The 27,143-nt window shown below is 31.5% G+C and overlaps 1 protein-coding gene across 5 annotated transcripts; it reads right to left on the bottom strand.

The window, feature by feature from the left end:
- Window positions 1–5: 5 nt before the first annotated feature.
- On the bottom strand, window positions 6–20,864 carry LOC105320569 (uncharacterized). 5 transcript variants are annotated; one of them, XM_034447158.2, is made up of 22 exons: window positions 20,747–20,864; window positions 19,954–20,112; window positions 16,789–17,100; window positions 15,572–15,697; window positions 11,480–11,767; window positions 10,257–10,532; window positions 9,853–10,167; window positions 9,491–9,616; window positions 7,993–8,295; window positions 7,522–7,821; window positions 5,478–5,738; window positions 5,345–5,368; window positions 5,009–5,115; window positions 4,857–4,921; window positions 4,542–4,771; window positions 3,902–4,004; window positions 3,607–3,629; window positions 3,138–3,264; window positions 829–1,001; window positions 540–598; window positions 413–451; window positions 7–279 (listed from the first exon to the last, which is right to left on the bottom strand). In XM_034447158.2, the coding sequence occupies exons 2-22, from the start codon at window positions 20,069–20,071 to the stop codon at window positions 262–264; spliced, it is 3,393 nt and encodes a 1,130-aa protein (XP_034303049.2). In that variant the 5' UTR covers window positions 20,072–20,112; window positions 20,747–20,864; the 3' UTR covers window positions 7–261. The 5 variants fall into 5 exon arrangements, 4 of the variants coding, with proteins under 4 accessions (XP_065942458.1, XP_034303049.2, XP_034303041.2 ...); XM_066086386.1 differs by having other exon boundaries at window positions 6–451; XM_034447150.2 differs by lacking the exons at window positions 7–279; window positions 413–451 and having other exon boundaries at window positions 582–653.
- Between the last annotated feature and the right edge of the window lie 6,279 nt (window positions 20,865–27,143).

The raw sequence follows: 27,143 nt of genomic DNA, 5'->3' as shown, positions 1-27,143 counted from the left end.
ATGAAGATTAATACAACAGACGCGTATAATTGAGAATCTAAATCGTCATAAACAGTTTGTGTGAAAGTTGGATCATCAATTCTGCAGTTTTAACGTCCATGAATTTTTGAAATATATTCCCCCAAAAATGCAGAACAATATTCATTGACTATCTATGTTTAATCAGATACTAGAAGCAAATAAGACACAAAATGGATATACAGGTAGATATACTGCAGACACACTGTTGCGTTGATGACACTCTCTGCTCTTTGTTTTTCTTTAATGCACTTGATGACGCTAGGGATGTAAAATAAACTTATCGGTATAAAATTTATATACCAGAATAACATTGTAAAATCTAATGATAAACAAATAATTATAATGTAAATTTTCATTGTCCGTACATAATTTTTAAAGTAAACATACATACTCGTGTTGGTCTTTCGTTTCTCATCTCATTTTGCTGTTTCTACATTCATTGTAAATAAAGACGATGGAATTAAATATAATTTTCAAGACAAAAGTGATCTTACTTGGTACGATATGTTCTGTATTACCTGATACTGTGTTTCTCTAACAGGAACATTATAACTTAGGTTATTCTCATAATCCATATCTAAAATATACGTAAACATATACTTACACTGTATCAATTTTATATTTCGACAAATCTGCAAAGGATTTAGATCACTATACTTTTTGATTTAGAACACGATTATGTTGACTTAAAGAAATAGGTAAAAATAGGATTCAAGTTCTGTCAATTTTCTGAGTTAGTTACTGTTATTGACAAACTTGTTTCTGAATATTAATAAACATGCTTTGAAATAAATCTTTCTCCGTTACCATTATGTTTCATATTGCTGTAAACATGGCGGGAAACGTCATCCAACTCGAGATACTCGTTAGAGTACAGATCACATGAGTTTATGGACTCATAAACTGATTGAGTGTCGTTGTTCGATCTCGGCTCTGCTGAGTAAGGATTACTACTCAATTTTGATTCCAATTTTTCAATTCTAAAACAAATTACAAATTATTCTATCAATCTTACATGTGATAAGAAACAACTTAGTTATTATTATTTTTTAAGCTTTATTCACGAGCCCCTATTGACTTTTGGCACAAAGAAAAAAAGATTGTTTTCAGAAAACCTAAACAAGTATTGTGATTTCATGACAGATAATTCTCACCAGGCTCTTATGAAAAGGTTTGGAAATAATTGTCTTAAATTCAGCATTATATATAGTTAAACATGTATTACATGTATATGTGTCTCATTTAATTGCACAACAAAACTAGAATCTAATTTTAAAAGTACTTAACTCAATTACTTACAGACTCATATTGACTTACACATGACAAAATGCATGTTGATTTTAAAGAAATAAAGCAATTTTAGCGATATATACACAGAACTTGTCTATAATATCGTATGCAACCTGGCGGCCGTATAAAAACAAATAATGAAGAATTTCTTTTCTCGAATTCTCGGTTCTTGCAAAAACAGGTTCATACACAGGATGAATGACCATCTTTAAGTCCTCCTTAAAGATAGCTTAAAGGTGTTTAAAGGTAGCTTAAAGACGATCTTTAAGCCACCTTTAAGCTACCTTTAAGCTATATGTATTGCTTAAAGGTGGCTTAAAGAAAGCGTAAAGATGGCTTAAAGGCAGCTTAAAGACTATCTTTAAGCCACCTTTAAGCCACCTTTAAGAACAACTTATAGGTCCTTAATGTCCAAACTTCTTTAAGCCACCTTTAAGCCACCTTTAACAGGTCTAGGCAACCTCCGTTTTTGGAGGATAGCTCAATTTCAAGATGGCTGCTGATTTTTACCATATATGGAAAGTCACTTTGCATTGTGGGTGAAATTATCCTCCATTTTTGGAGGATAGCATGGGTATATTTCAAAGGCTTCGTGCATATCTTTAATGAGAAAATGCAAGCACCAGACCATATGGGAATTAAAGTTAAGGGAATAAACTAATGATTGTATGCGGCGATTTGAAATTCTATGTATAGTATTTTCACAATATGCTTTGAAAGTGTGTACTTCCTGTGTTCAGTTTTACAAATGACATAGACTATTTACATGTTTCATTTAATAAAAATCACAAAATAGTGATGTTTATTACTCATTAAAACATTAATGAGTTCATTCACGTTTAGAGACACACAATAGATATCTTGATCTGCTATATTGTACATGTACAAAGTAAATGTTTGCATATACCTTAGGAACTTTGTAGCTCTTATTCTAATTCATTCACATGTTATTAAGTATCATTTAAATTTAATCCCTTCACACAAAAAGACATTGTTAAATTTTATTAATCAAAATGATACCATTTATAGATATCAATTATCCAGAATATTGAAGAAAAAAATGTGAGAGTCTTCACATAAGATATTTTTCTTTAAAATCAGCCCTGCAATTATTTAAACTTAAATATTTATTAAATATTATCAATAATTATAATTATTAGTAGCTAAATAAGGTGATATTTTTATAGTGTAATAATTATATTTTATTCATAGTTAACTCCCTTTGTAAAAACAGAGTTAATTGCCCTTCATCTGAAAAGATCCACCAGGGGGCGCATACATCTATCCTCCAAAAACGGAGGATAAAATCTATCCTCCAAAAACGGAGGTTGCCTAGACCTGGTAAAGAGAGCGTAAATGCCACTTAAAGATGCTTAAAGGTGGCTTAAAGGTGGCTTAAAGAAGTTTGGACATTAAGGACCTATAAGCACTTGCTTAAAGGTGACTTAAAGGCGGCTTAAAGGTTGTATAGCCTTTAAGCTCCTTTAAGTCACCTTTAAGCCACCTTTAAGGACTTGCTTAAAGATGGTTTTTCGCCCTGTGATAGGTTTATGCTTAGGAAAGATCACACGTTATATAAATTGAACGAAAATAGAACAATTGTCAAGAGAGGAAACGATTGTATCAATATGAATAACCTTAGTAGCCGAAAATTTCTATTGGAATAAACCAAAACACAGAAGATGTGGAAACGTAACTCTAAGTGAGATTCAATAAAAAACATGGGAAGATCGGAAAGAAAAATATCGGTGTTACCTGATGGGGAAGATCGTGTATTGTCAAGAAAAATAGTGTAATATGGTCAGGTACTGTAAAAATATATTAACCTTTCTGTAAGATGACCGTCGGTTTGCTTTGATTTTCTTTGTCGACATAGATAGACCATTAAGAATGCACATACAGCTATTGAGACTGGTACACTAATTCCAACCGTAATGGTAATGATTAATGTGTCTGAAAAAAAAGCAAAATTTTTGTCAGTTCGAAAATGGTTATTTTAATTGTAACAGCTAAGTAAAAGGTTTATCTCAGGACACATTTTTATGACCAACGAACTGTAATAGATGCCACACATATAAGAAGGAAATATGTCTACAATAAATACACCGTAAATCCGGGCTTATAAGAATGTGTTCCAATGTATTGCAGACACACAAAAACCCTCACTATTTTGACAAAAATTATAATATAAATACAAGAGGCTCAAACATTTTTTTTATTCATTTTTTTTTAATGAATACTGTCCTAATCCTACTTTAGAGTATTAAAGAATTTGAAATAAAATTAAACTAGTACCTGACAAAGCTTGGGAGACTAAGCTGTAATGCAACATTGACATAATGTTAGTATAATGAAAATAAAACATAATTGCTCAATTAGCATATACCTATCCTGTAATGTTAACTACCAGTGAACATTACTTTAAGATCATAAGCCAAGATAATTTTTAAAGTAAAGTTCCAGATTTCTAATGAAAGTCATCAGTGCTATTAATTATTAATGCTATAATAAAAGGTATTTAACCAAGTTAAATAAATGACTTATCAATAATGCTGACAAATTACTTTCAAACTAAAATGTTTATACGTACACACACTTGGCAATTCCATAGGTATCGTCACAGATCTCTCCGTTCGGACACGAACCTCCAATGCCTTTCAATAATGCACATGGTGTAGACGATTTTGTAATATCTATTATTATAATGATAAACACAAACATGGAATTAAGATCATATGATCTATATAATATTCATAGATAATTTTAATTATAATCGCACTTGATTTCAAACGGCGAGGAGTTTCCAAAAAGTGACAGAGTTGGTTTTGTGACGGAAGTAGGGGGCTATGCGATATATCTCTAATTGGTCGGTTAAGTTACTCAGGCGTATCGAAAGTCACCTGGGCGCGTGCTTAAAGTGGGAGAAGTCATTACATAAGTCTCTGTCTATAATGCAACAGAACCCCTCCGACCCTCCCCATTTATTGTATTGGTGATATTGATCTTTATAAAATGTTTTCTATATTTTGAAATGTTGATGGAAAACGAAAAGAGTTGATTGTACTAATAATTTAATAAAGTTTGTAGCACTCGCGCAGGCGAACTGTTCCTATATACTGGTGTTTTGAGCTCTAGTTGATTAATAGTTTGTGTTCGTTTGAACAGGTAAATTAAAATATAAAAGATATTATACATGTAAAAAAAAATAGCACGTGATCATAAATTCATACTTGATACCGTTTTGCCATTTTGGTCTTTTATTGCTATGCTGTTAACTTTTGGCTTTTTATCAAAAACTGTAATGCTCTTTTCTCCTGTTAACAGGACTTTCATTGATGTAGCTAAATCCGCTTTCAATGTGCTTGATTTCCCTTTTGATCCGATAATTTCGTAGTTTACGATGAGTGCCTTTATATGGACTGGTCCACTTATTTGACCACCAACGAGAGGCATGAGCTGGCTAGAATTAACATGGAAAAGATTAGCAACATTGTTTGTAAAACAAAGGTATGAAATGTACAAGTATGAAATTTTATAGAACTTACCGAATGGACAGGATAATTATGTCAATCAACCCACGCACGTTTTCTTCTTTGTAGAACTTTTTTAACTAAGTTGAAAAAAAAACAGTGTCAAAGCAGAAAGATGTACGATAAAATATTTAGCAGTTTCATCACGAACCCGACCTTATCATTACCGATGACGTGAACTCGTTTTGCCATTCAGTGCTATTTTCTAAAAACTCCTCTCGACTTATGTCAATGTCAAATGTAGTTTCTGTATTAATCTTTATTTCAGATAGGTCTAGAAATAGAAAAAAATATATGATTATAGCAAATTGTTCATGACAAACCATTTTGTTTTACTAGAAATAAGAATTCGTATTATTCGATAAATTAATAAGGCGATTGAAGTCTGCTAGGAATATATATAAAGTGAAAGTGTCATTATTTAAAATAAAGCACCCAATGTTCATAACAGAAAACTCGGAAACACTTTTATGATAAGGTACATGCAATTTTTGAAATCTTACTTGTTTTACTTGGAGGTCTTGGTTCTTTAAATTAAAGAAAATGTCATTTAATAATGTCATAAAATAATAAATAGATATGGTTGTTTTTATCTTCAGGAATAAGTGAATAAGATAAGTAAATATTCTTATTTACGTTTGCACAGGGTTAGGTTCTGTCCTCCGTACAAGCATTCACAGTGTGATGACCCAAGAGAGTTGACACACACCTGATACAAACTAGTGTCACACCTTCTCAGGTTTTCCTGGCATTCGTCCACGTCTTCTGAACAGTTGTGTCCCTTCCATCCTGTCTTACACTGACAGTCTCCCGTCACAGAATTACATATATCGGTATTGTTCATATCGCAGGAACATGCTTCTCTACATTGGTCTTCTGTTATAAATCCATTACACGCTGAAGTATAATTGATTTCAAGAATAAACCGTTATGTCTTATCATTTGTTTGATCAATAGTATTAAGACAAACTATTGTCATTATAAGAAAAATATGAAAGTATTAAACTAACAAGAGGCAATATGCTTAAACAGTCACCTGAATACCCATACCCATTTTGATGAGGAGTCTCATATATGCATTTAATTAAGTTTCATTCTCGAGCGATAATTACAATTACAATAATATAATGACGACCAGCTCTCTGCCTGAAATCTTTCAAAAAGAACTGTGAAACCTATAATGTTAGCGAAAATTTAAAGATTATAATAGAAGATATGACCTGATATTGAAAAGGTGCAATATATAACCCCCTCCAAGCAATAACCGTTGTCTTGCATGTAGTTGAAATGAAATATAATTAAAAATGACAGATTAATGCTTTATTTTCTAAATATGCAGTCAATTTTTATTTTGCGTCAGTAGACATTTTTTAAACATTTTATATACATTAACACTAAATGATCATATTGGCCGCACCCTAAGAACCTTACCCTATACACTATATAAGTGTTTTGGTCTCATCCTATATTCAAAACCCTCTATCGGGAGACATGACATTCAAAATTTTGATGGGTAGATATATTTTCTTTCTTAATCTGTACTCAGATTTTTTAGTGTCAGCAGAAGTAAAGAAAACGATTTTTTAAACATAATATATGCATTAACACTATATGATATTTTTGGCCCCACCCTATAGTCAGAAGCCCAACCTCGGGGACATTAAATTTATAATTTGGTTGAGGACTTCCTGGTGTACAAAATAATAAATTTAGTTTTCGTCACAGGTGTGTTGGAGAAGAAAAGACAATATTAAAATATTATATGCATAGCAGCTATTCATCCATTTTGGTACCACCCTAGAGTAAAAACCCATACTCTAGGGGCCATGAAATTAACACTTTTAGTAGAGGACTTCCTGGTTTACATGAAGTCGGTTTTCCTTATATATCTGTGAGAGTAAAGAATAAGTTTTTTTTAACATTGTAGGAATTAACACTGTATGACCATTTTGCCCACTCCACCCCCACTGCCTGAATCCTGACCCAAGGGCCATGAATTTCACAATCTGGGTAGACGAGTTCGAGGACATGATAACCATGCATTCAGTTTCCCCCCAGTGTGGGAAAAAAGGATGAAGAGAAAACGGTTTTCTAAGATGATATACATTTTCACTCTTTCGTTATATTGGCCCCGCCCTAGGGCCTAAACCCTGTTCCAGGGATCATAAATTTCATAATTTAGGCAAAACACTTCTTCATGGACATTATAACAATGCAATGAATTTCTAACAAATATATATGGGAGTAGAGAAGACGATTACCTGATATTTACATACATTTTTACTATTTGGCTATATTAGTTTCACCCTTGAGCCTGACAACTTACCCCAGGGCCATGAATTTCACAATTATGGTAGAGGACTTCATAGAGAAGAAGATCTTTGAAAATTAGTCTTTTTTTGACGTGGTTGACCCCGCCTGTGGAGCCCCAGGGTTGGTAGAGCCATGAATTTTACAATTCAGACTTCCCTTACCATAGAAATGCTTCACATCAAACTGGTAATAATTGACCTTGTAGTTTTTAAGAAATTAAATATATCAAATTGTTAACGCACACCGCACGACGGTGGACGAAAACCATTTGCAATAGGTCACCTGAGTGACTCAGGTGACCTAATTAATTGTTTTCCAAAAAGCTGACTTAAAGATTTAATACTGAAAAAAGTATAGTCAAGCTTACATATTACACTCGATATTTCTATCCAGTAAATAGCTGGAACACTCAGTCTTCGCCCGAAAGAATGATAGTTCGTACTGAACCCGTAACTGATCGCTGTTATTGTGACATTGTAGAGTGTGTCCGGAAGTAAAAGTTGGTCCCAGTCTATCGTAGGTTTTTTATCTAATGTTTCCTGTTCGTGATCATCAATTCTAACTATATATCGGTTGACAAATCCATCAGACTCTTCCCATACGAGGTGAACTCCATCAGCAGAGAAGTTACTTAAATTGGTTTCTATTGCACCAGGTTTACGTGGCTCTATAAGTAAAAGCTTTATCTAATTCAAATGCATAACTAGTTAATGTTATAAAGGAAATCATGCTATATACAAATTTATTTGAGATTCTATAATTGGTTTTTAAAACGTGTACCTTCTTATATTCTTAAAGATTAATGAATAAATATAGAAATCAAGATGTGTATAAATACCTAAAATTGTATCGTAGAATGATGTATCCACGGTTATTGTTTGTGTTGGATTGCCAAGTAGAACTACAGAACGGATATAGATCCGGTACAGTCGTCCAGATTGTAGTGTGCACGGTGATTTATATGACGTGCTGTTTCCAGCATAAATCCTCTCTGACGACTTCCAACCGTGTTCAGTTCTCTCTTGTAGATAAACTTCGTATCCGGTCACAAGATCTGCATTCCGAGAAGGATGGTTCCAAGTTATTGAAATATCACATGTTGTACTTTGGATGGCTATGCTTTGTGCCCGTAAATAATACCCTGTATAAGGAAAAGAAACAAAGAGATAAGATATAGTAATAAGATGCAATTTGAAATTAAAATCCCCATTAGATAACGAGTCGTCTATATATTTACTTCTAGTGTTAAGGACGTTGTTCACTCAGAATTTGAGTTCTTAGGTTTGGATGGTTATAAAGTTCAATGTCATGAGTAAAATTTATTCTAAACACTAAAAGTATTTATAAAATGAATTATAATTGACAAACTGTTCGATATTTTTACTATATTATGGAACTAGGCTCAAACAAAGTTGGACTTTTAGAAAAACAGCGGAAATTCAGATTTAAAATTTTCTGATTTTGTTTTTCACCAAAATATTCCTGGTAGTACTGTAATATTAAAAAAAAAGAAGATATTATTTGTTAGTCAACATAATTTTGCATACTTCCTGTTGGTTTGAAATCATTTTTTCATTTAAATAATCGAATGGCACACGCTACAAAAATATTGAAAAATGCTTAAAAACGATAAAAGACACCATATCTTAAAATTATGATCATTGACATCATATATATGTTTTATGCCTGCAGAGTAAGGTCAATATTCTTAGTTTAATGCTATGAATATTAATGTTTTAGTATTATCATCATTTAGTTTTTTGTTAAATTGAATAAAAATGAGTATAGATTTGAAAACTGATAGAGGAAATTCGGACTGGAATATCTATAAAAATTGCGAATGAAAACTTAATGCTTTGAGTTTATTTAGTGTCACTGCCATTCATAAACTGTTTTTCATTTTTTAAAGAGTTAAGCAATTTGTATTATTTTTACAATTAAGACAATCTCAATAACACTGTAAAAAAATTTGGGATTTTTCTTATTTTTTCAAAAAATATTCAATGACCATTAACTCAAAAAGTAGGTCATTGACCTACTGTTTCGGAAGTGAAAAATAGCACTACCATGATAGGTCTAAAATACATAATAGAAGGTTTTTGATTATCATCAGTGTTTTATTTTTATTCTGAGTAAACGAATACCTTAAGTATCATTTATTTAAATGAAACATAGATTATAGATTTAATTATGTATTTGCTTACAATCCAAGTTACTGGTGACAGAAACGTTGAAGTAGTATTAAAAATTTTTTTACAATTATTGGTATGCAGAAAAATAAATTGTTTAGTTTCGTGCTTTATTTTAATCTTACAATGTAAATGGAAAATACTCACTTTGGTAACACACCTCATTTTTATGGTAATAGCTGGAGCTGCATAAGCACTGTTTGTTACTACACGTTAGGAAGGCACCATACCGACATTCCCTGCTGTAATTACAGGACTCCAGAAATTTTATACCTGACAGAAAAAAACTGCATGTCAGTAATCCGTTCATACAAATGTAAGTAATATTCGTAATATTTCAGATTTGAAAACCATTGGTTGTTTCAAATTTAAAGCAGTTTAGTGAATTATGGTCATGTCTAACTTATAACGCTTTTACAACTTTTGTTCTTTATGCATGTCAATTTTAGATAACATTATACACTGATTTTAATGGATAAAACTTGTTTATTTAATACAAAATGACATACTTCCTATGACATCAATACGAATATTAGATAGACTAGATCCCCAGCCCTCTGAATTCCTTGCCATACATCGATAATGATCACCATTATCTCGATCAAAGTCTATTCGATTGATGACAAGCTTAGGATTGAACAGATCTAAAGAACTGCCCTTGTACATTGCATCTGATATGTTGAAGTCAAGTTGATTTCTCTGCCATTTGGTTTCCAGAGTTGGAGGGAAATTAGAATAATTCCTGACTGTACAGTTGACCTCCAGGTTCGACAAATAAGGTATGTTAGGCGCACCGGAAGGACTAATTGTCAGTAGGGGGGTACCTTGTGCCAAAAAAGATATGCCATCTTAAAATTGGTTAGGCATTCATCAACAAGTAGGTTACGTATAGATATAAAAGCATTATACTTACGCAGAGTATGAATCTCCTCCGTGTACTGTGGACTGTAACTTCCGTAACTTATTGCGTACAGTGTAACCGTGTAGTTTGTACCAGGTTGAAATCTTCCGGAGACCTCCAAATCATTGGATGAAGGGTAGGAAGTGATGATGGTTGAATGTTGATCACTTATAGTTATGTAGTAAAAATCAACTCTTGTGTTGTTTATAGGGACAGCCCATTTCAGACGTAGCTTTTCTGGATGAAAGTTACTAACGTTTCTATCTATGGGACCAGGGGGTAAGGGAGCTACGATGGGAAAAAGAAAATGCTGCATAAAATATTATATTCAGTTATACACTCATACATTCTAATTTCTAGATGAAAATAATAACAGCGGCTTACATAATGTATCTATGAATAACAGGAAATGTTTATAAATTAAAATGGTTTTTGTCTTCATACCTGGATAACCTATAACTTTTTGTCATCTGTAGATATGTATAATACATACACTTTAAAACAAAATAAAACATTAAATATGGTGATAACGAACAGTGTTCAAAATCAACAATCCGCAAGAAAACCACAATACAGGAGCGAAGCAAACATGGACCGATATAAATATTAGAGGTAGGAGCAGGTGCCATGAAGGAGTGGGCATCCTTGGTTGACCGGTCACATCCGTTGTGTGATCTTTGTCGTAATCGGGAAAAATGAAAAATTCGTAGGCAACTCAGTAATTAATAATGGCCTAACAATAAAATTGAAAAACGTCAGTCAGCATTCGAGGTAGCGGAAGATTGTATTTGCTGACAATGTCGTTGTATTGACTATAGAACTTACAAAATTAATGACTGCAATCGACACTATTGATAATCTTGTTTTATCAACTCATTTGTCAGTAGCTTTTTAAAATTGTTTATACGTAGAGCATGTCCTTGCGTATCGAGATCCATTTGTATTGAAGAGGCGGCTATCAATGATGTCAAAGAGCCTGGACTTTAATCAATTTATTGTGGGGAATGGTTAAATAAAGTGTAGAAAAGTCGTACGCTTTGATGCTATTAATTTTGGTAAAATTTTGTTATGTATCCACATCTGATAATCTGTGAACTAAATTGATAGGAGGTGTCTCATATTCAGTCATTGAATATAAGACTTGTCGTGTGTTTTCGACAATATTCAACCACTGTTCTGAAGTTCTCGAATTTTATTCTGAAAATTTGTTCTCAATATTTTCAAACAAATCTTACCTAAAACTATTCCCAGTTCACTGTTCACAGTAAATTGTTCACTCGGTTGATGGATCTGTACATTGGATGCAATCTTGACATAATATCTGTAACCAGGTATAAAGTTATATGGGAAGGTGAAGCTCGCCTGTTTGCCGACCGATTTACTAGTTATAGATGTTCCGTTGTTGTGTCTAATAATGACTGTGTAGTTCTGTATCAGACGGGAATGCGAAGGCTGTGTCCATTCAAAGTAGACTGAAGAGTCGCTAATGTTGTAATTGTGAATTGGTGCACGTAAGTCTGACTCTGTATAAAAATAAACATTGTTTATGCCTTATGTTATTATAATGCCTTTGTCGCAGTTTCCAAACTCCGACCGGTGGCTGCTTGCATGGGGTGTTACCCGCGACAGTCGGAGGACGTTTTCGTAGTTTTGTCCAGTTTTAATCATTTAAGTAGTAAGGCGGCTAATTTTTTAATTTTGTGTCCATATTGCGAAATTATTTTTTTTATTTTATAATACATAAGTCAGAAATAAATTTTTTGACGACCTATAAGTTATGTTTTGGAAATGTGTATACAATGTAGGCTGTCAGGAGATAAGTGGTTGTCAGTGTTTTGTCTTTTCTCAATTATTCGCGACGATGGACGTTCTTATAAGAATTGGTTTTACTAGAAGATATGTGTTTAAACAAATCAAATCCCCTCTAACGTCCGAATGTTATTGTTTTACCTAATTTGAAGTTTGTGTTGTAGCTACTAATCATATTGATTTTTTGATTTATTGACTTTATTTTCTTAAGAATGAATCGCTTCTATATAGCTCTTTAAAATATGTAAGTCTTTCCAACCTCTTAACACAAGTAACTGGGGTTACTATTTAATGCCTGTATATAAAACTTGTGTATAATGTGTATACATCTACAAAATTAAGGCGAGTCCTCACCAAGCAATTTTTGGGTTTAATCCATATTTTGCTTTTAAAATCATTTATATGACATTTTGTTCAATTAACCTAAAACATATATGTGGTAACGGGTTATTTTCTGAATAGATTCTTATCAGTATGATAATACCAACATGTTCAAAAAATGTTTTAGCCAAATTCAATTTTTTGCAGTTCTATAATCTATATACTATTTCTTTTGCCCAGTGTTATGAAATGAATAAACTGGAACAGCTTCATTCTAGCATTTTTTTAACTCTAACAAATGAAAATCAATCTCTATTTGCTTGAAATAATATCATTATACTTAAATGTTAAATACTGAAATCTGATTGGTTTAGAAGCAGTTCTATTACTCTCAGCGTTAGCAACACACTTGGCAACGGGTAACACAACGAATTGTTACATGCGCGTAAATTATGCGCGTACGGTTCGCTGTATAATTCACGTCATTTTTATATAAAGGCAGTAAAATTTTCTCTAATATTAAGACATTCAGTATAATAAAATAAATAGTGCCTGTTTGGGAGGGTAACAGCTGAAATTGACACCCTCCCAAACAGGCACTATTTATTTTGTTATACTGAATGATAAACGGAAGGATATCAATTAAGAATTCTCTATCCTGCCCCCTCCCTTTCCTGCTTTCCAATTCTTTGGATCGTGACATAATTTCTCAGATTAAAAACTTTAAAATATTTGATTGGTCTCTCCCCTTATGAACGACTGTTGTTTGCCTGGCGTAAACTCGTTTTATAACCTTACTCACTTGATTTATGAATATTGGTGTTACGTAACATATTAAAGAGCTAATAAGTATTATCATCAATGTATTGCCAGGCATATCACTTTATTTTAATAAGGCCCATTCATTATTTTCATCTTTATTTAAAAACAGCAAATCGCTACATACCAGGATGATTTTCCGCTGTAATATTACAATGAAGCACATTGAAGTGGTAAAAATGTTTGTTTGAATGGAATATTCTAAACTTTGTATCGAACGTCGATTGTTACATAAGACACCCTCATTTTTTTTTAACGAGGAAAACAGTATTTGTCACAATGCTTTCGGAACCGCCCCTCTTCTAAACAACACAAGCAGGGCTGTGGACCCTCGAAATGTGGACACAAGCTGAATCCCGATATTGTGAACAATTTAATAGAAGAAACATGCACTAAAAATAAAGAACACTATTGATTTTTAAAAATGAATCCCATAATATATACCTACATATTTCCTTCAGCGATATTAAAGTCTGCCTAAACTGAATAAACTCGAGAAAATGCTAATCATCTCGACAAAACACATTGCATTAATCAACCACTACGCAAAAGATCATACTGAATTACCAGTAGAATAAATTGTATTTTAGTACTCTGTTAATGCATCAGATTGTTTTGCGCCGGTAAACAGTCGATTGTCTGATTTACCGAAATCTATGTTTGATTTGATACCCAAAAATTACAGGCGATTGTTCCTCATATTAAAAAGCATAAATCATGAAAATGAAACGGAATACAAACCAAGCTAACGTCAAATGTAAAAACTGTTAACGCATTGAAATATTTAATCTGAATTTACTTCACAAAATCGGCAGCAATGTATATTGCATGTTTCAAAGGTTTCATTCGCACGCAAACTGTTGCACAGAAAACAAATTCATATTTGTTAGATCGACTCAAACACCTCGTTTTAGAATATGGAATACCGATCCCGAAGTTATTAACTGATTGAAACACGCTTTTCTTTTATTTTTATTTTCGTAATAACTCAGATTTGAAACAGAATTAGCCCATCATTTTTGCAATTCATATTTTCTTTGCCATAAGGATTATGTATGCTTAATTACGTAATTTGACTCAGTTCTTGAGAAGAAGAATTTTAAAAATGCACCCCATTTTTCCACTGTTTTGAGGTTTTCTCCACTTTGAATTAAGATCGGTCTTTCATATCTGCCATTTATATTTGACATTCCATAAGGATGCTTTGTGCCAAATTTGGTTGAAATTAGACGAGCGGTTTTAGAGAAAAAAAAGTTCAAAATGTAAAAAAGTTCACAGATGGAAGGACGGACGGACAGACGGACGGACGACGGACAAAATGTGATCAGAATAGCTCATTTGAGCGTTCAGCTCAGGCGAGCTAAAACACCAAAATGAGAATCGTTGCTACGGTACCAAGCTGAAAAAAGGAAATTGCTAGTATTTTGAGACATTTTCAAATGGATCTTAATCATTTTCTTTTTTTTTAAGAAAAACCAAGTATGCTCAACTTTAAAACATCTTAAGAAAGGAACTTTAATATTCCTTAAAATTTTAACTGTTTCTATTGAGTTTTCAAAATTTAAGACTCTCTTTTTCTATAATTGTCTATATTATATGAATTTCCACAGCAACAAAACGTTTGTGCTACCAATCCATCGTGTTATTATCTTAATTATCTTATAAATGCATAGTTTAGTGCGTTGATTACAAAAACTGATTCTAAATATTAAAAAAAATCCACAATAACGCATGCATACATCAAATTCACCTTTAATTTTGGGGTTTTTCTTCTTTAATTGGTTAGTTACTTTAGTAATATATTATAAACATGATATATGATGTAATGATGTCGACATATATGTAGAGTTGTAGTAGCAACTCATTTGAGCTGATAAAGAATCGAATAAAATTTTCCTCAGTTTCCATACCAATAAAATTACCATTTTTTTATTCTGATAATGAAAGAATGACCAAATAACAAATGTTGGTATACATCTTTGATAGCTAATATTAGTGGTGAAAACATTATTATAGAAGTACTTCAATGTATATATGCTTTGTTGTGTTTTCCCATATTAAGCCTAAGTTTTTAGTGTATTGTGATGCGTTTCCATGTATGAAATATAAACAAAATTGGTTACTGTGTTCTTACATACAATCATTATCAAATCTATCGTATAAGAATAAGCATCGAATTGAATAAGAGAGAAACATTAAAGATGTGACTCCAACGAGCTATGCCGATGAATATATGGAACAGGTAAAAGTATATTTTTATATTCTTAAAGACTTAAAATCTAATATAGAATTTTCGTTAACAGTCAGTCTTTGGTATTATCATTTTTTTATCAGTAGATGCATGATTGATAAATCTTAAGTCAGTTTCTATAACTTACTTGGAAAACATGCTTGGTTGAATGGATAATACGAATCATAGCATAGACATGTTTTGCGTGAACACTGTAAATGTTTTCTTTCATCACATTCCCTGGTCTTGTTGCAACTGGCATTGTAATCCAAAACTAAACAAAAAATAAATATATATTGTTTAAGACTAAGCAAAAAATAAACATATAGTGTTTATCATTTTATTCAAAAGGATGTAACGTATCGATCTTAATTACTCAATATACAATCCTATTTTCCATTAGTTTTATATGATCAATCTTTCACCCAATTTGCAACACTGTATTATTTGACATTTATATAAGTTATGTAAATCTCTTGTTTTATTCATTTTGAATATTTTTTTCAAAGACAAGAACGATAAATAATAATACAAATTTTAAATGAAGTTGTCAGAATGGTTAAATCATGGCCATTAAACGAATTTTTTGACATATTTTCGCAAATATCTCTTAAAACACCATTTATATTTCCATTTACATCATTTAAACACCATCTATATTTCCTACAAATATGACCCCTAACTTCCACACATTCTAAATTCTTATACAGCATTAGAGTGCGCGTCAGTATTCACTAAGGGGCAACATTACAACTCTGTATAGTGTCCAGAAGAGGAATGAAAACGACGTCAATAGAGTAAATAGGAATCGTACAGAATCACTTTGTGATGCTTATGGTGAATATGGATGTACATTCAGTTGCTGTTCATCTATCAAATCAAAAACATTGTGTGGAGTATGTGGAGAAGCGTTATATTGTTAAACTTTTCAAAAACCTTTGACTTTTTGGATCGAAATCTTAGAAATTGCATCATAAAAAATGAAAAAAGTCCCTGTCGTGTCTTGGTGTTAAGTAATAAAAGGCTGGTCGCTGTTAAGTGAGTTTTATTTTAATTCCCAGGTTATAATGTTTGAGTCACACTTTACTGCAATTTCAAATCCGCAGGCCAAGTTTTTTTTGTAAACTATTAATTTTTGCTATTGTGTTCCCTTTCATCATTCAAATTTTAGGGAATTTAAGATTAACAAAATATACTAGATGCTGTCATTAGACAGTAATACCCGCACCAAGTGTTTGCCCCTTGTACCAGTTTACCATTTTTTGAAAAGTTTGGTCTGTTCAAGCATGAGTTTAGTTTAAAGGACATTATGTGTTATTATTTTATGATGAGTTAACTGTAGTAGTAAGTAAACATAACACTAACTTCCATAGACATGCTGCAGACGAACGGTGTTGCTTGAGCACCAGCCGGTAGATATCCTGACTTGTAGCCGGTATTCTCCAACGTCATCAAAGTCAACGTTGTTTATAACGAGTTGGGAGGGAGTCAATGCATTTGTGTCTTGATACTTTTTTTCATTTGGGTTTATGTTTTTGAGAAGGACGCCATTTTGCAGTCTTTGCCATAGTCCTTCTATGGGATATTCTAATTTTGCTTCTACCATTCCTGTAAAGTTAACTCTCTTCCCAAAGGTGGCATATAGAAAACTGGGATAAAGTATCAACACAGGGCACGCTAGAAAAAAATTGAATATAACATAAATACTCGTATTTTAAAGTGTTGATTAATAATATATTCAAACGAGAATTGATTATATCATGCTAAAATTGAACTAGGTGTAAAGGGACCTACACACGATTTTTTATTGAAATTTCATATTATATTTTTATTTAAAACTGTTTACTTGTGCATTTTGAATAATTGACTAATATTTGAATGTTGGAAGCCAAGTTACAAGAGAGATGCAAAGGTCAAAAATCATAGTTATATAAACATACCTCGAGTTTTGTTTTCAAATAATACTACAGAAACTACCCTTTCTGTGACAAAATAACTCAAGCCAAACTAGATAAACTGACCCCATATGTTTATAAATAATATTATGAACAAAAAAGCAACATTTGATTGAATCATACCAATATCACACATATGTAAACAATTAAAAGACTCGTTCCTAAGATTTTTAACATAACAAAGAATTTCTAACTCTGTATTGTGCTGATTACTTAATATTTAACTTTCAAATTTTGACAAATCATTTAAATGTCCAAATATACTATTCTAAATACTGAAAATGAATCTGACATTTTTGAGCTCAAATTGTGTCGATGTCCCTATAAAAGAAAAATCAGTTTTCCCTTCTTTTTTATTAAGGTCTTCCGTTTCCAACGGAAGACCTTATACCTTATAGTTTTCGTACGATTTCTTCTTATTATTATTTTTTTCCACAAATTTTGTGCACGCGTTTTCTCGAAATGTGTTCGACCGATTTCAACCATTTTTTCACAGAAGATGGGACTTGATGTAAACTTTATACATTATTGAGATTTTTTATGTCGTCACTTCCTGTACCGATTTATCGGCCATTTTGTACATTTTTACGACCTATTTTGTGCAGAGTTGATCTCAGAAACAATTAGATATATGACTATGAAACTTTCAGGATAAGTAGTCTATAGTTTGAAGTTGTGCACTATTATGTTGCTTTACGCAAGTAGCGCCATATCTTGGAGCTCGCCTAGGCACGAAAATTGGGTACGAATTTTCATTCAAAATTTTCATACGTTTTGATCTGTATCTTTTTATCAGTTGATATTTTGTTAAAACATATATAACAAAAGTGGTAGAGAATCAAAAGTTTTTTTTCCCAACGAAATCAAGAAAAAGGGGCTGGCCCCTTTAATTAGGGGCCAAGGCACTCGTAAACCCTAATACAGATAACTTTAAAACAATAAAGATTTTTAAATGCATTATAGAATCAAAGTTGTTAATCGTAACAATATCTATCAGATAAAGTCATTGTCACGCCCATTTATTACGTAATTAGGGATTTTTAGTGGCCAAAGTACTTAAACTTTGACACAATATATCTAAAAAAGAATACATATTTTGTTAAGTATTATAGAAGAGAAAATGTTTGTATTATTGATTCTTATCGATTCCACTAATCAAAACACCAATGTATGTCCCCATTAAGGATCTAGAGGGCTGGCCCCTAAAATATTCATTTTTATCTAAAAAAAATTAACAACAATTTTAGATAAGTGTAAGAACAAAAAATGTTAGTATTCGTGAGACCTTTCGAATGAAATCAAGAAAATGGGGCTGGCCCCTTTTATTAGGGACCAAGACTCTCGTAAACTCTATTACAGATAACTTAAAAACGATAGAGATTTTGTAATGCATTATAGAAGCAAAGTTATTGATCGTAACAATATCAGTTTGTGAAACTCATTGCAACGCCCACTTATTACGTAATAAGGAATTTTTAGGGGCCAAAGTACTAAAACTTTTTGGGGCCAAGACTCTCGTAAACTCTATTACAGATAACTTAAAAATGATACAGATTTTGTAATGCATTATAGAAGCAAAGTTGTTGATCGTTACAATATCTATCAGAAAAATCATTGTCACGCTTATTTAATACGTAATTAGGGATTTTTAGGGGACAGAGTACTTAAACTTTGACGCAATATATCTAGAGAAGGAGGCATATTTTGTTAAGCATTGTAGAAGAGAAAATATCTGTATTGATGATTCTAATCGACCCCATTAATCAAAACACCAATGTCTGTCCCCATTAAGGATCTAGAGGGCTGGTCCCTAAAATATTCAATCATTTGCATCTAAAAAATGAACAGCAATTCTAGATAAGTGTAAGAACAAAAAATGTTATTACTCGTAAGACCTTTATAATGAACTCAAGAAAAAGGGACTGGTCCCTTTATTTAGGGACCAAGACTCTCGTAAACTTTATTACAGCTAACTTAAAAACGATACAGATTTTGTAATGCATTGTACAAAGTTATTGATCGTAGCAATATCAGTTTGTAAAACTCATTGGCAAACCCATTGATGACGTAATTAGGGATTTTAGGGGACTAAAATCTTACATCTTTAATTTGCTGTATGAAAAAAGCAAAACTCTTTGTTAAGCATTTTAAAGGATAATGACAATCGTATACATTTTCTGAAAGGGAGGGGTTGAGGTGAAATTCTGAAATTTCATTGATATTTTAATCGTATCGTTTAAAATTGAACGGAAGACCTACTCGTTACTCGTAACGAGATCGTATCTAGTTAAATGAACATTCCTTTCACATAATATAGAGACATACTATTGATCATGATACCTGATTTAATTTCTTCTTTTTTTACATTTTGCAATACGAGTTTGATGTTAATAACATAGAGAAAGAAATATCAAACTGTTCAAAGAAAAAAGCTAACAACACATTTTTATAATGAGCCTTATACCTTGTTACGCGAAATCAATAACGTTCCATGTATTTTTTTTCTAATTAACTATGTAAGCTAAATTTATTGATAATTAAAACAAAATCAAAAAACAAAATGTAAAAATCGTACAATGATTGCTTCCTGTTGAGTCCTGCGAGTTGGTCTGCTGTCCATTTGTCACTTTAACACTCAGAAGGTAAACAATTCCAAAGAGGACAAATATAATTGACATGCGATGATAATTCATTCTGGCTGTCCAGGTGGAATGAAATTTATATCTATTTACATCTGATAAATAATAAAAATGGTTTATCATTTTTGGAATCTCATAGGAAATCATTTAAATCTTATTCGTCAAAGCATATTTAGCTTAGCATAACATGATATAACGATATTATTTCAACTCAGTTTTAAATTGATTTTAACAATTGCTAAATGGACGGATAATCTTTTCAACATTTCACCGATTTGTATCATAAATGAGTTGGCATTCATAAAAATAAAATCACATTTTCAAAGATTTAGAAACATGTGCTGAAATGTTTACAATAAAACATCTGTCAAGCTTTATGGATAGTTATATTTTACATATTCATGTCTGACCACAAAATATTTGAATTGCCGATTACTACTTAACTTTGTTATTTTGAATGCTTAATTTCAAAATACTTTGCGTGTGCAAATCCCACAGCATTGCATAGAAATCTCCTACCATATTGTTAAATTTATCATCATGATTAAGCATAAAACTGTAAAAGATATGCTTGAAAGGACGGTAAAATAAAAATAACGCATAACGGCTCATCATAATAAATAAATTCACTGATTGAAAAAAATCATAATCATTTTAAAATTAAATTTACTCTACATTTTAGAATAACGTTTTTGCTATATCTATCATTTAATAAACTCTAATAACTACCTTAATCGTGTAGTTGAATTCCTCTATAAAAACTACAGAAATAGTCCGTTTTAAGAATCAATGTTGACAAGATTGGCCAATAAATGCAGAGCTGATAAGATAGACCCTATCAGAAATCAGGCACTAGCACTTTGAAGGTTGGGTTAAGAAAGCGGAAGATACCAAAGAGAAGTTTAGTTTAAGAACTTTTTTTTGTTCCAAGAAATCACCTAAGATAATTTGGAATACATGCAAATATATCTGAGTTTCCTCTATGAGAGTATACACACCTGATTACATTATTAATACAGTATTGTATTGCATTTGGAAAAAAATTAACTAATTATTTTTAATATATGAACTCTCAACATCATATTCTTCTGAAAATAAAAGTACTGCATTGCGTTCATACTTCATAAAAAAATTTATTGAACTCAAATTGCTCTTTTTACTAATTGGGAACGTTTCATTCAGATGTGTTAAACTTTCGTTGCAGCTAAACTTATTTTGGGTGAATTTTGATTTTTTTTTCACTCAAAGTGATAACATGAGTTGCATTAAGTTTTTATAATAAAAATTTATGTTCGAAAAAGTAAATTTGCAGAGTAATCGATCAGAAAATTAAACATACTGATTGGTTTTCGTCTCTTAGTTACAGTCGTTATTTGCAGTTAGGAAAGTAAGTATTGATAAGATTGTTAGAAGGGTTTATTTTGTCATTTAAAGTTACCTCATTTAAAGTCTTTAAACCCGGAAGCCTTTCTGAAATGTTAATCTTCAGAGCACGCAGGCTCCTCATGTATGCCATAAGTATGTTATCTTAAATATCTTTTTTAAATCGATATTGCTCAAAAGATACACACGGTGTATAGAAATATCTAAAATACAAAAGTTACATATATATTAAAATATCAAACATCTGAAAACAGGAATCCGTCACAGCTTTTTGGAAACTTTGAAATGGATGATATATCAATATCAAATTACTACAGTAATACAAATTAAAATGAGAAGCTATTATATTATCAACTAGTTTGATTGCACTAATATAACTATGAAATCAGTACCCCGTATATATCAACTAAGTAAATGTGTACAATATTTTTGACTTAATTTAGTGAATGTTTATTGGTTTGCATTGGATTTATTTGAATGCAAAAATCAATCACAGACTTTTTGTAAACTTTGAAATAGAGGAAATAGAAATAAATACATATGAATTAAAACGAGAAGTTGTTATATTATCAATTAGAATTAAGTAGTTTGATTGCACAAATATAAGATTATTATGAAGTCAGTACCCTGGATAATTTAACTTAATAGATGTGTAGAACACTTTCGACTCAACTCCTGCATTCGTCTAAAACGTTTAAACATATGAAGTCTTAATTTTTTCATACCAAATGGGATCAGAATGTGTGTTGTGCATGTCAGAATATAAAACTAAAAACATGTCCGTTCTTTTATGTTCTGATTCTACGTCATTGTAATATATAACATGTAGAATATGTAAAACACATTGGTCAATCTAATGTCATTTATATAAAAAAAAAAACTCTTTACTAAAATAAAAAATGTTACGCGACTGAAGCAGATTTGTTTGTAAAGTATACATTGATTTCCCCTCATATATTGAATACTCCCTTATCTAAAACAGGAAGTGTTGTAGAATTTTTTTTAAAAAAATTTTGGCGACATTGAAGTGGCTTGTCTTGGTCTTTAAGAAAATCTAATTGAAATTCTTCAACTTGATTGATAAAACTCACTTAAAATTTCTCTAAATCTATTGAAAGCAATTGAAAAAGAAAAAGTTCATCAAACTAAACCTTCACCGTCAACCTGCTCCACACCACTGGAAAAGTTTTTGTGTCTGGGCCGGTCAATGCATTTTTTGTTTTGGAGAGAATCATTTCATCTAATGATTTTGTAAGTCATATTAGAATTTAACACAGCGTTCCCACCCTCCATATATAGAATATCACTTAGAACAATGTCAGTATATGCAGTACCTCTTTTACATCCTTACAAATTGTTAAATAAGAAATGCTTTCCCCAAAAGAGAATGAGATGGTGTTGCTTAGAAGAAAAGTGATTGATTTTGAAATTTTCACAGAACAACTTTATACTTTATAAACCCTTTGCACATACATGAAATTGTCCATTAATTGAACAACAGAAAGCTCTATGAAAGACTGGTTTGATTGTTCAGAGTTGAAAAAAAAAAATTTTCAATATTGTTCACAAGTTAAGCTAATACTGTCCATTTTTAAAACAAATAAGGTAATTTTATAAGTTAAATATTAGCCTCAAACTGTACACTTTGTGAGAGAAAGAACAGTGTTTGGCTTTCATCCTTTACTTAAAGTTCAAAACAACAATATTAGCTTTTTCTGAATTTGTTTTTGAAAAATAACCTTTTTTACTATGAAACATTGTGTTACTAATTTTATTATAAGAAAAATAGATCCTAGAGATATCAATCATAGCTTAATAACGGCCGATAGTAAGGATCAATATTTAAAGCTATTTAAAGCTCTGTTTTATTTTGAAGAAACATGTAAGTTTCATTTCATACACCTTTTTCAAAACACTCTTAGTTATAATTTTTGTAAAATATTAAAAGATTTTTTTATTTACTATGTATGCTTTTTGCGTATCTATGTGGATCGTAAAAAATCACTGTTTGTAGTCATGAAAGTACAATAAATTCGATTAATGTTCTGACGATGATAAAAACATGCATCAAATTCAAAAGACCACATCACTCTGCACTCTATAGATATATTAGACATTGCTATCAAACATGGTTTATCACTCAGGATTAAAGTGTTCCATTTTGTCAGACTTTATCGATTTTTTGTCGGATTTAAAAAAAGAGAGAACCAAAGAGGTTTTGAAAAAAAAAACACATGCATTGAATATCGATAAAATAAAACAAATCCGGAGAATCCAACAACGTCATATTTTCTGCACTTTAAATTTTATTCTGAATTTTATTAGATAGCTGATTTACTTATGGATCCTTCATATCAAAAGATAGTTGGAAAATTTTAATCGAAGGACAAACGCATATTTATGTATTGCATTAAAGCTGTTATATAATCCAATATGAATACATGTATTTCAATTCATTCATTTATGCGTATACAAATTGCATGCAAAACAACATTAAAAACTTCAGATGTAAAAGTTCTTTTGACAACAGTTCTGGTCAGTTATAGTTTATTAAATATTCACATTTTTGTTACACTTATGTTCAAGATGACCGGACATCCCCTGTAAGCTAAATAATGAGTGTGCATCTATGTGTTTGAAAGCAAAACTTGTGTCATGTTTGTAGTTTACAAATTAGTTGCCAAATAAAAACTACCTTAGTTAAGACATTAAGTTAGTTAAGAAATATGTGTTAACACTCTGTGCAGGTGTCTTAACAGTATTTACTTAAAGATTCAACCATGGCCGAGGCAAACAATTCTCAAATTCTCTTTCAATTTGGGTCGTTTTCGTCCGCGATAGGGGCTCATTTGTTATACGATAAAATACAACGGGTATGATATCTGACTGTCCCACATTTGTAAATAAACAAGGTGTTTTGAACTTTTGATGCGTGTTGTTTCAGGAAGGTAGTGAAAAGGCCCGGGATTTATTCTTCAGGACTTCGACTCAAACAAAATCTCTGGCCTAGTTGAAAGGTCCTGTGTTTTTTGCTTCTAAAACTTATATGAAGTGTTCTATTAAACGATATCAGAATGAATTTTCCCAAGAGATTGTTTCAAATTTATATCTTTATCTAAAATTGCGTTTTCATAAGATTATATGGCGAAATTTAATACTGAAGTGACTCCTACTAACTATTATGTTCATAATTAAAGTTGTATAGTCCAATTAAATGCCTTATATTATGAACGAAACTAAAATGTTCTGGTGTTGTACAGTTTAAGCATAATCTGAAATTGAAACAAGATTTAAGTGTCCATAGAAAACTGAAAAAAAGTTTACGGTTAGCTTGTTCTATTTAGCTTGGGGACAATCTAAAGCAATATTAAATAGATCTAGAATATTTCCTCAACTTGACTTTGATAAAACAAACAGTGAACAAATGATATTAAAACTTTAAATTTTTTTTTAGAAATATTAATAATTTGGAGCTTGTCATAAATTGCTTTGTTCTTATTTATATACAGATGTACGTTTTACCCAGCAATTATACATTTAGTATGGCCAAATTAAATTGCAATCCTAATTTTCTTCTAAAGGTATTTAACCACCATTTTAAGATATCAATTAAAACAGTTCATCGCCGAAATTTACATTTCTCTTTTTATCAAGCATTCAAACTATGGCATTCTCTATGTCATCTGCATTGTCAATATTGTTTGACAGGTGTTATTGTAAAGTAAATAAGATATGCTTACATATAATGTTGCTATCAGCCATAAAACGTACCTTCACGAATATACCAAACTAAAGTTATTTTTTTAATAGGAAGCACGTGCATTTATTAAAGACAAGTTTATTCGAAAATCAATAACTGATAAGAAATTCACATTAAACATTTAAGACTGCACAACTTCGATTTTCTTGTCACCTAAGGAATACCAATAATGTTACTTATGGAGAGTAACTAAATGTAAACACTTACTTTAACACTGTGTCTGTTAAAACCTTACGATTGCCTTAAATAGTCATGTCTCCATATGCTAAGAAAACTATAAAACGAACATTTCTCCCTAATAAAACTATGCCAAAATTTTCATAAAAAACTTTAAATCATGTTTATTCTTTTGTAGTTGTCTGGATGCACTGATTTTTTTATTTTCTTTTTTCTACATTTTTTGTGAAATCGCAAATGCCATGATTTTGCTTTCATTTACAATTTATATTTCGAATTTTCTTGTACATTGCATTTTAATACCAAATTTTGTAGTCAGTCGTTAATTTTTTATTATGATCGATGAAAAATGTTCATTTTGGTGAACAATGAAACTAGGGTTTGAATTTTCATTATTACAACGTCATTTTTAGACGGAGGCTGTATAACAGCCTCTGTATATTGTGATTGTCTTGCCCGTGACGTCAAATAATGAGGATTCCTTAAGCACCATCTAGCGGTGGACGAAATAATGAATAATTATGAGATTCAATGAATAAACATGGTGTGCTTCTTTGTCTCTATTGTATATCGTTCGCGTATTATCAATTAATCTCCCGCGGAGAAGTAACTTTCTTTACAGCTGCACCCCCCCCCCCCCCTTGCAAGTGATTTGGGAAGTCAGTGTGTCCGTACAAGCTGATAAGAGTGTCGCGCTTGAAAAAAAATAGATAGAAATAACAAAAATCTTTTATAAGACGAGAGAGATTTCTGTTGAGAAAAAAGAAGTATACGAATCAAACATCACAAACAGTAAAGAATACATGCACTTCATTGTTAGGCATGCTTCCTTTCTTCTTAACTTGAAAACATCACAAACAGTGTAGAATACTTTATTGTTAGCCTGCAGACTTCTTTTCTCCTTACTTGAAATGAAAACTATTAGAACGAAACTGTTTCCCCCTTATCTTGGAAGGAACAGTGGAGCACCTCACGCGTTGATTTGATTAACAGGGGTGACACGTGGACTCGGACTGAAACTGCATTCTGGATTGAATCACAATGTACTATATTATTTTGTGGATACTAATTTTATGAATATATAATATTAGTATATTTCAATATTTCAAATGAATGTACATAAAATTACGCCTAAAACGCTCTCTCTCTCTCTCTCTCTCTCTCTCTCTCTCTCTCTCTCTCTCTCTCTCTCTCTCTCTCTCTCTCATGATGGTCATGATAAGAGAATATCTGGATCGACGACACCCATTAATCAAGAAACCCCTTCTGTAAGATAGAATAGGGGGGTTGTATGGTGAATCGAAGCTGTTTGCAATTTAGAGGTTATCATTTGTCTTGAACAGGTGTGGAAACATGCCGTTTTCTATCTTGGGTTTGCAAATCACTATACACGGAAAATAATTATTATATCGACTTAAACTAAATATACACATGGTAAGAAACGTGTACATACATGTAAATAGTTTGCATTGTATTTTTCAAGTTCGAGTTGTATGCCTTTAATAACATGTACAGTTTCCCATGTTGTTTTGTGATGCAATATAATTTCCTACTTCCTTTTTGTAAAGAATAAACACCTTTATATAGTAATATAACAAGCTTATAAGGTTAAAATAAGAGAACAACACTAATTATTTTAATAGTATCTACCTAACTCTGATGTCAACCTGGAAAATATCCTTGCGACCTTAAATTACCATAATATTAAACCGCTTCGCGAATATTCTAACATGATAAGCGGTAAGCGCATTGTTTTTTTCTTTAATAAAAAAAATTATATATTGTCATAAGTTTAATTTTCTCAAA

This window comes from Magallana gigas, chromosome 5 (assembly GCF_963853765.1).
Source record: "Magallana gigas chromosome 5, xbMagGiga1.1, whole genome shotgun sequence".
Lineage (NCBI taxonomy): Eukaryota > Metazoa > Mollusca > Bivalvia > Ostreida > Ostreidae > Magallana > Magallana gigas.
This window is presented reverse-complemented; position numbering and strand designations above follow the sequence as displayed.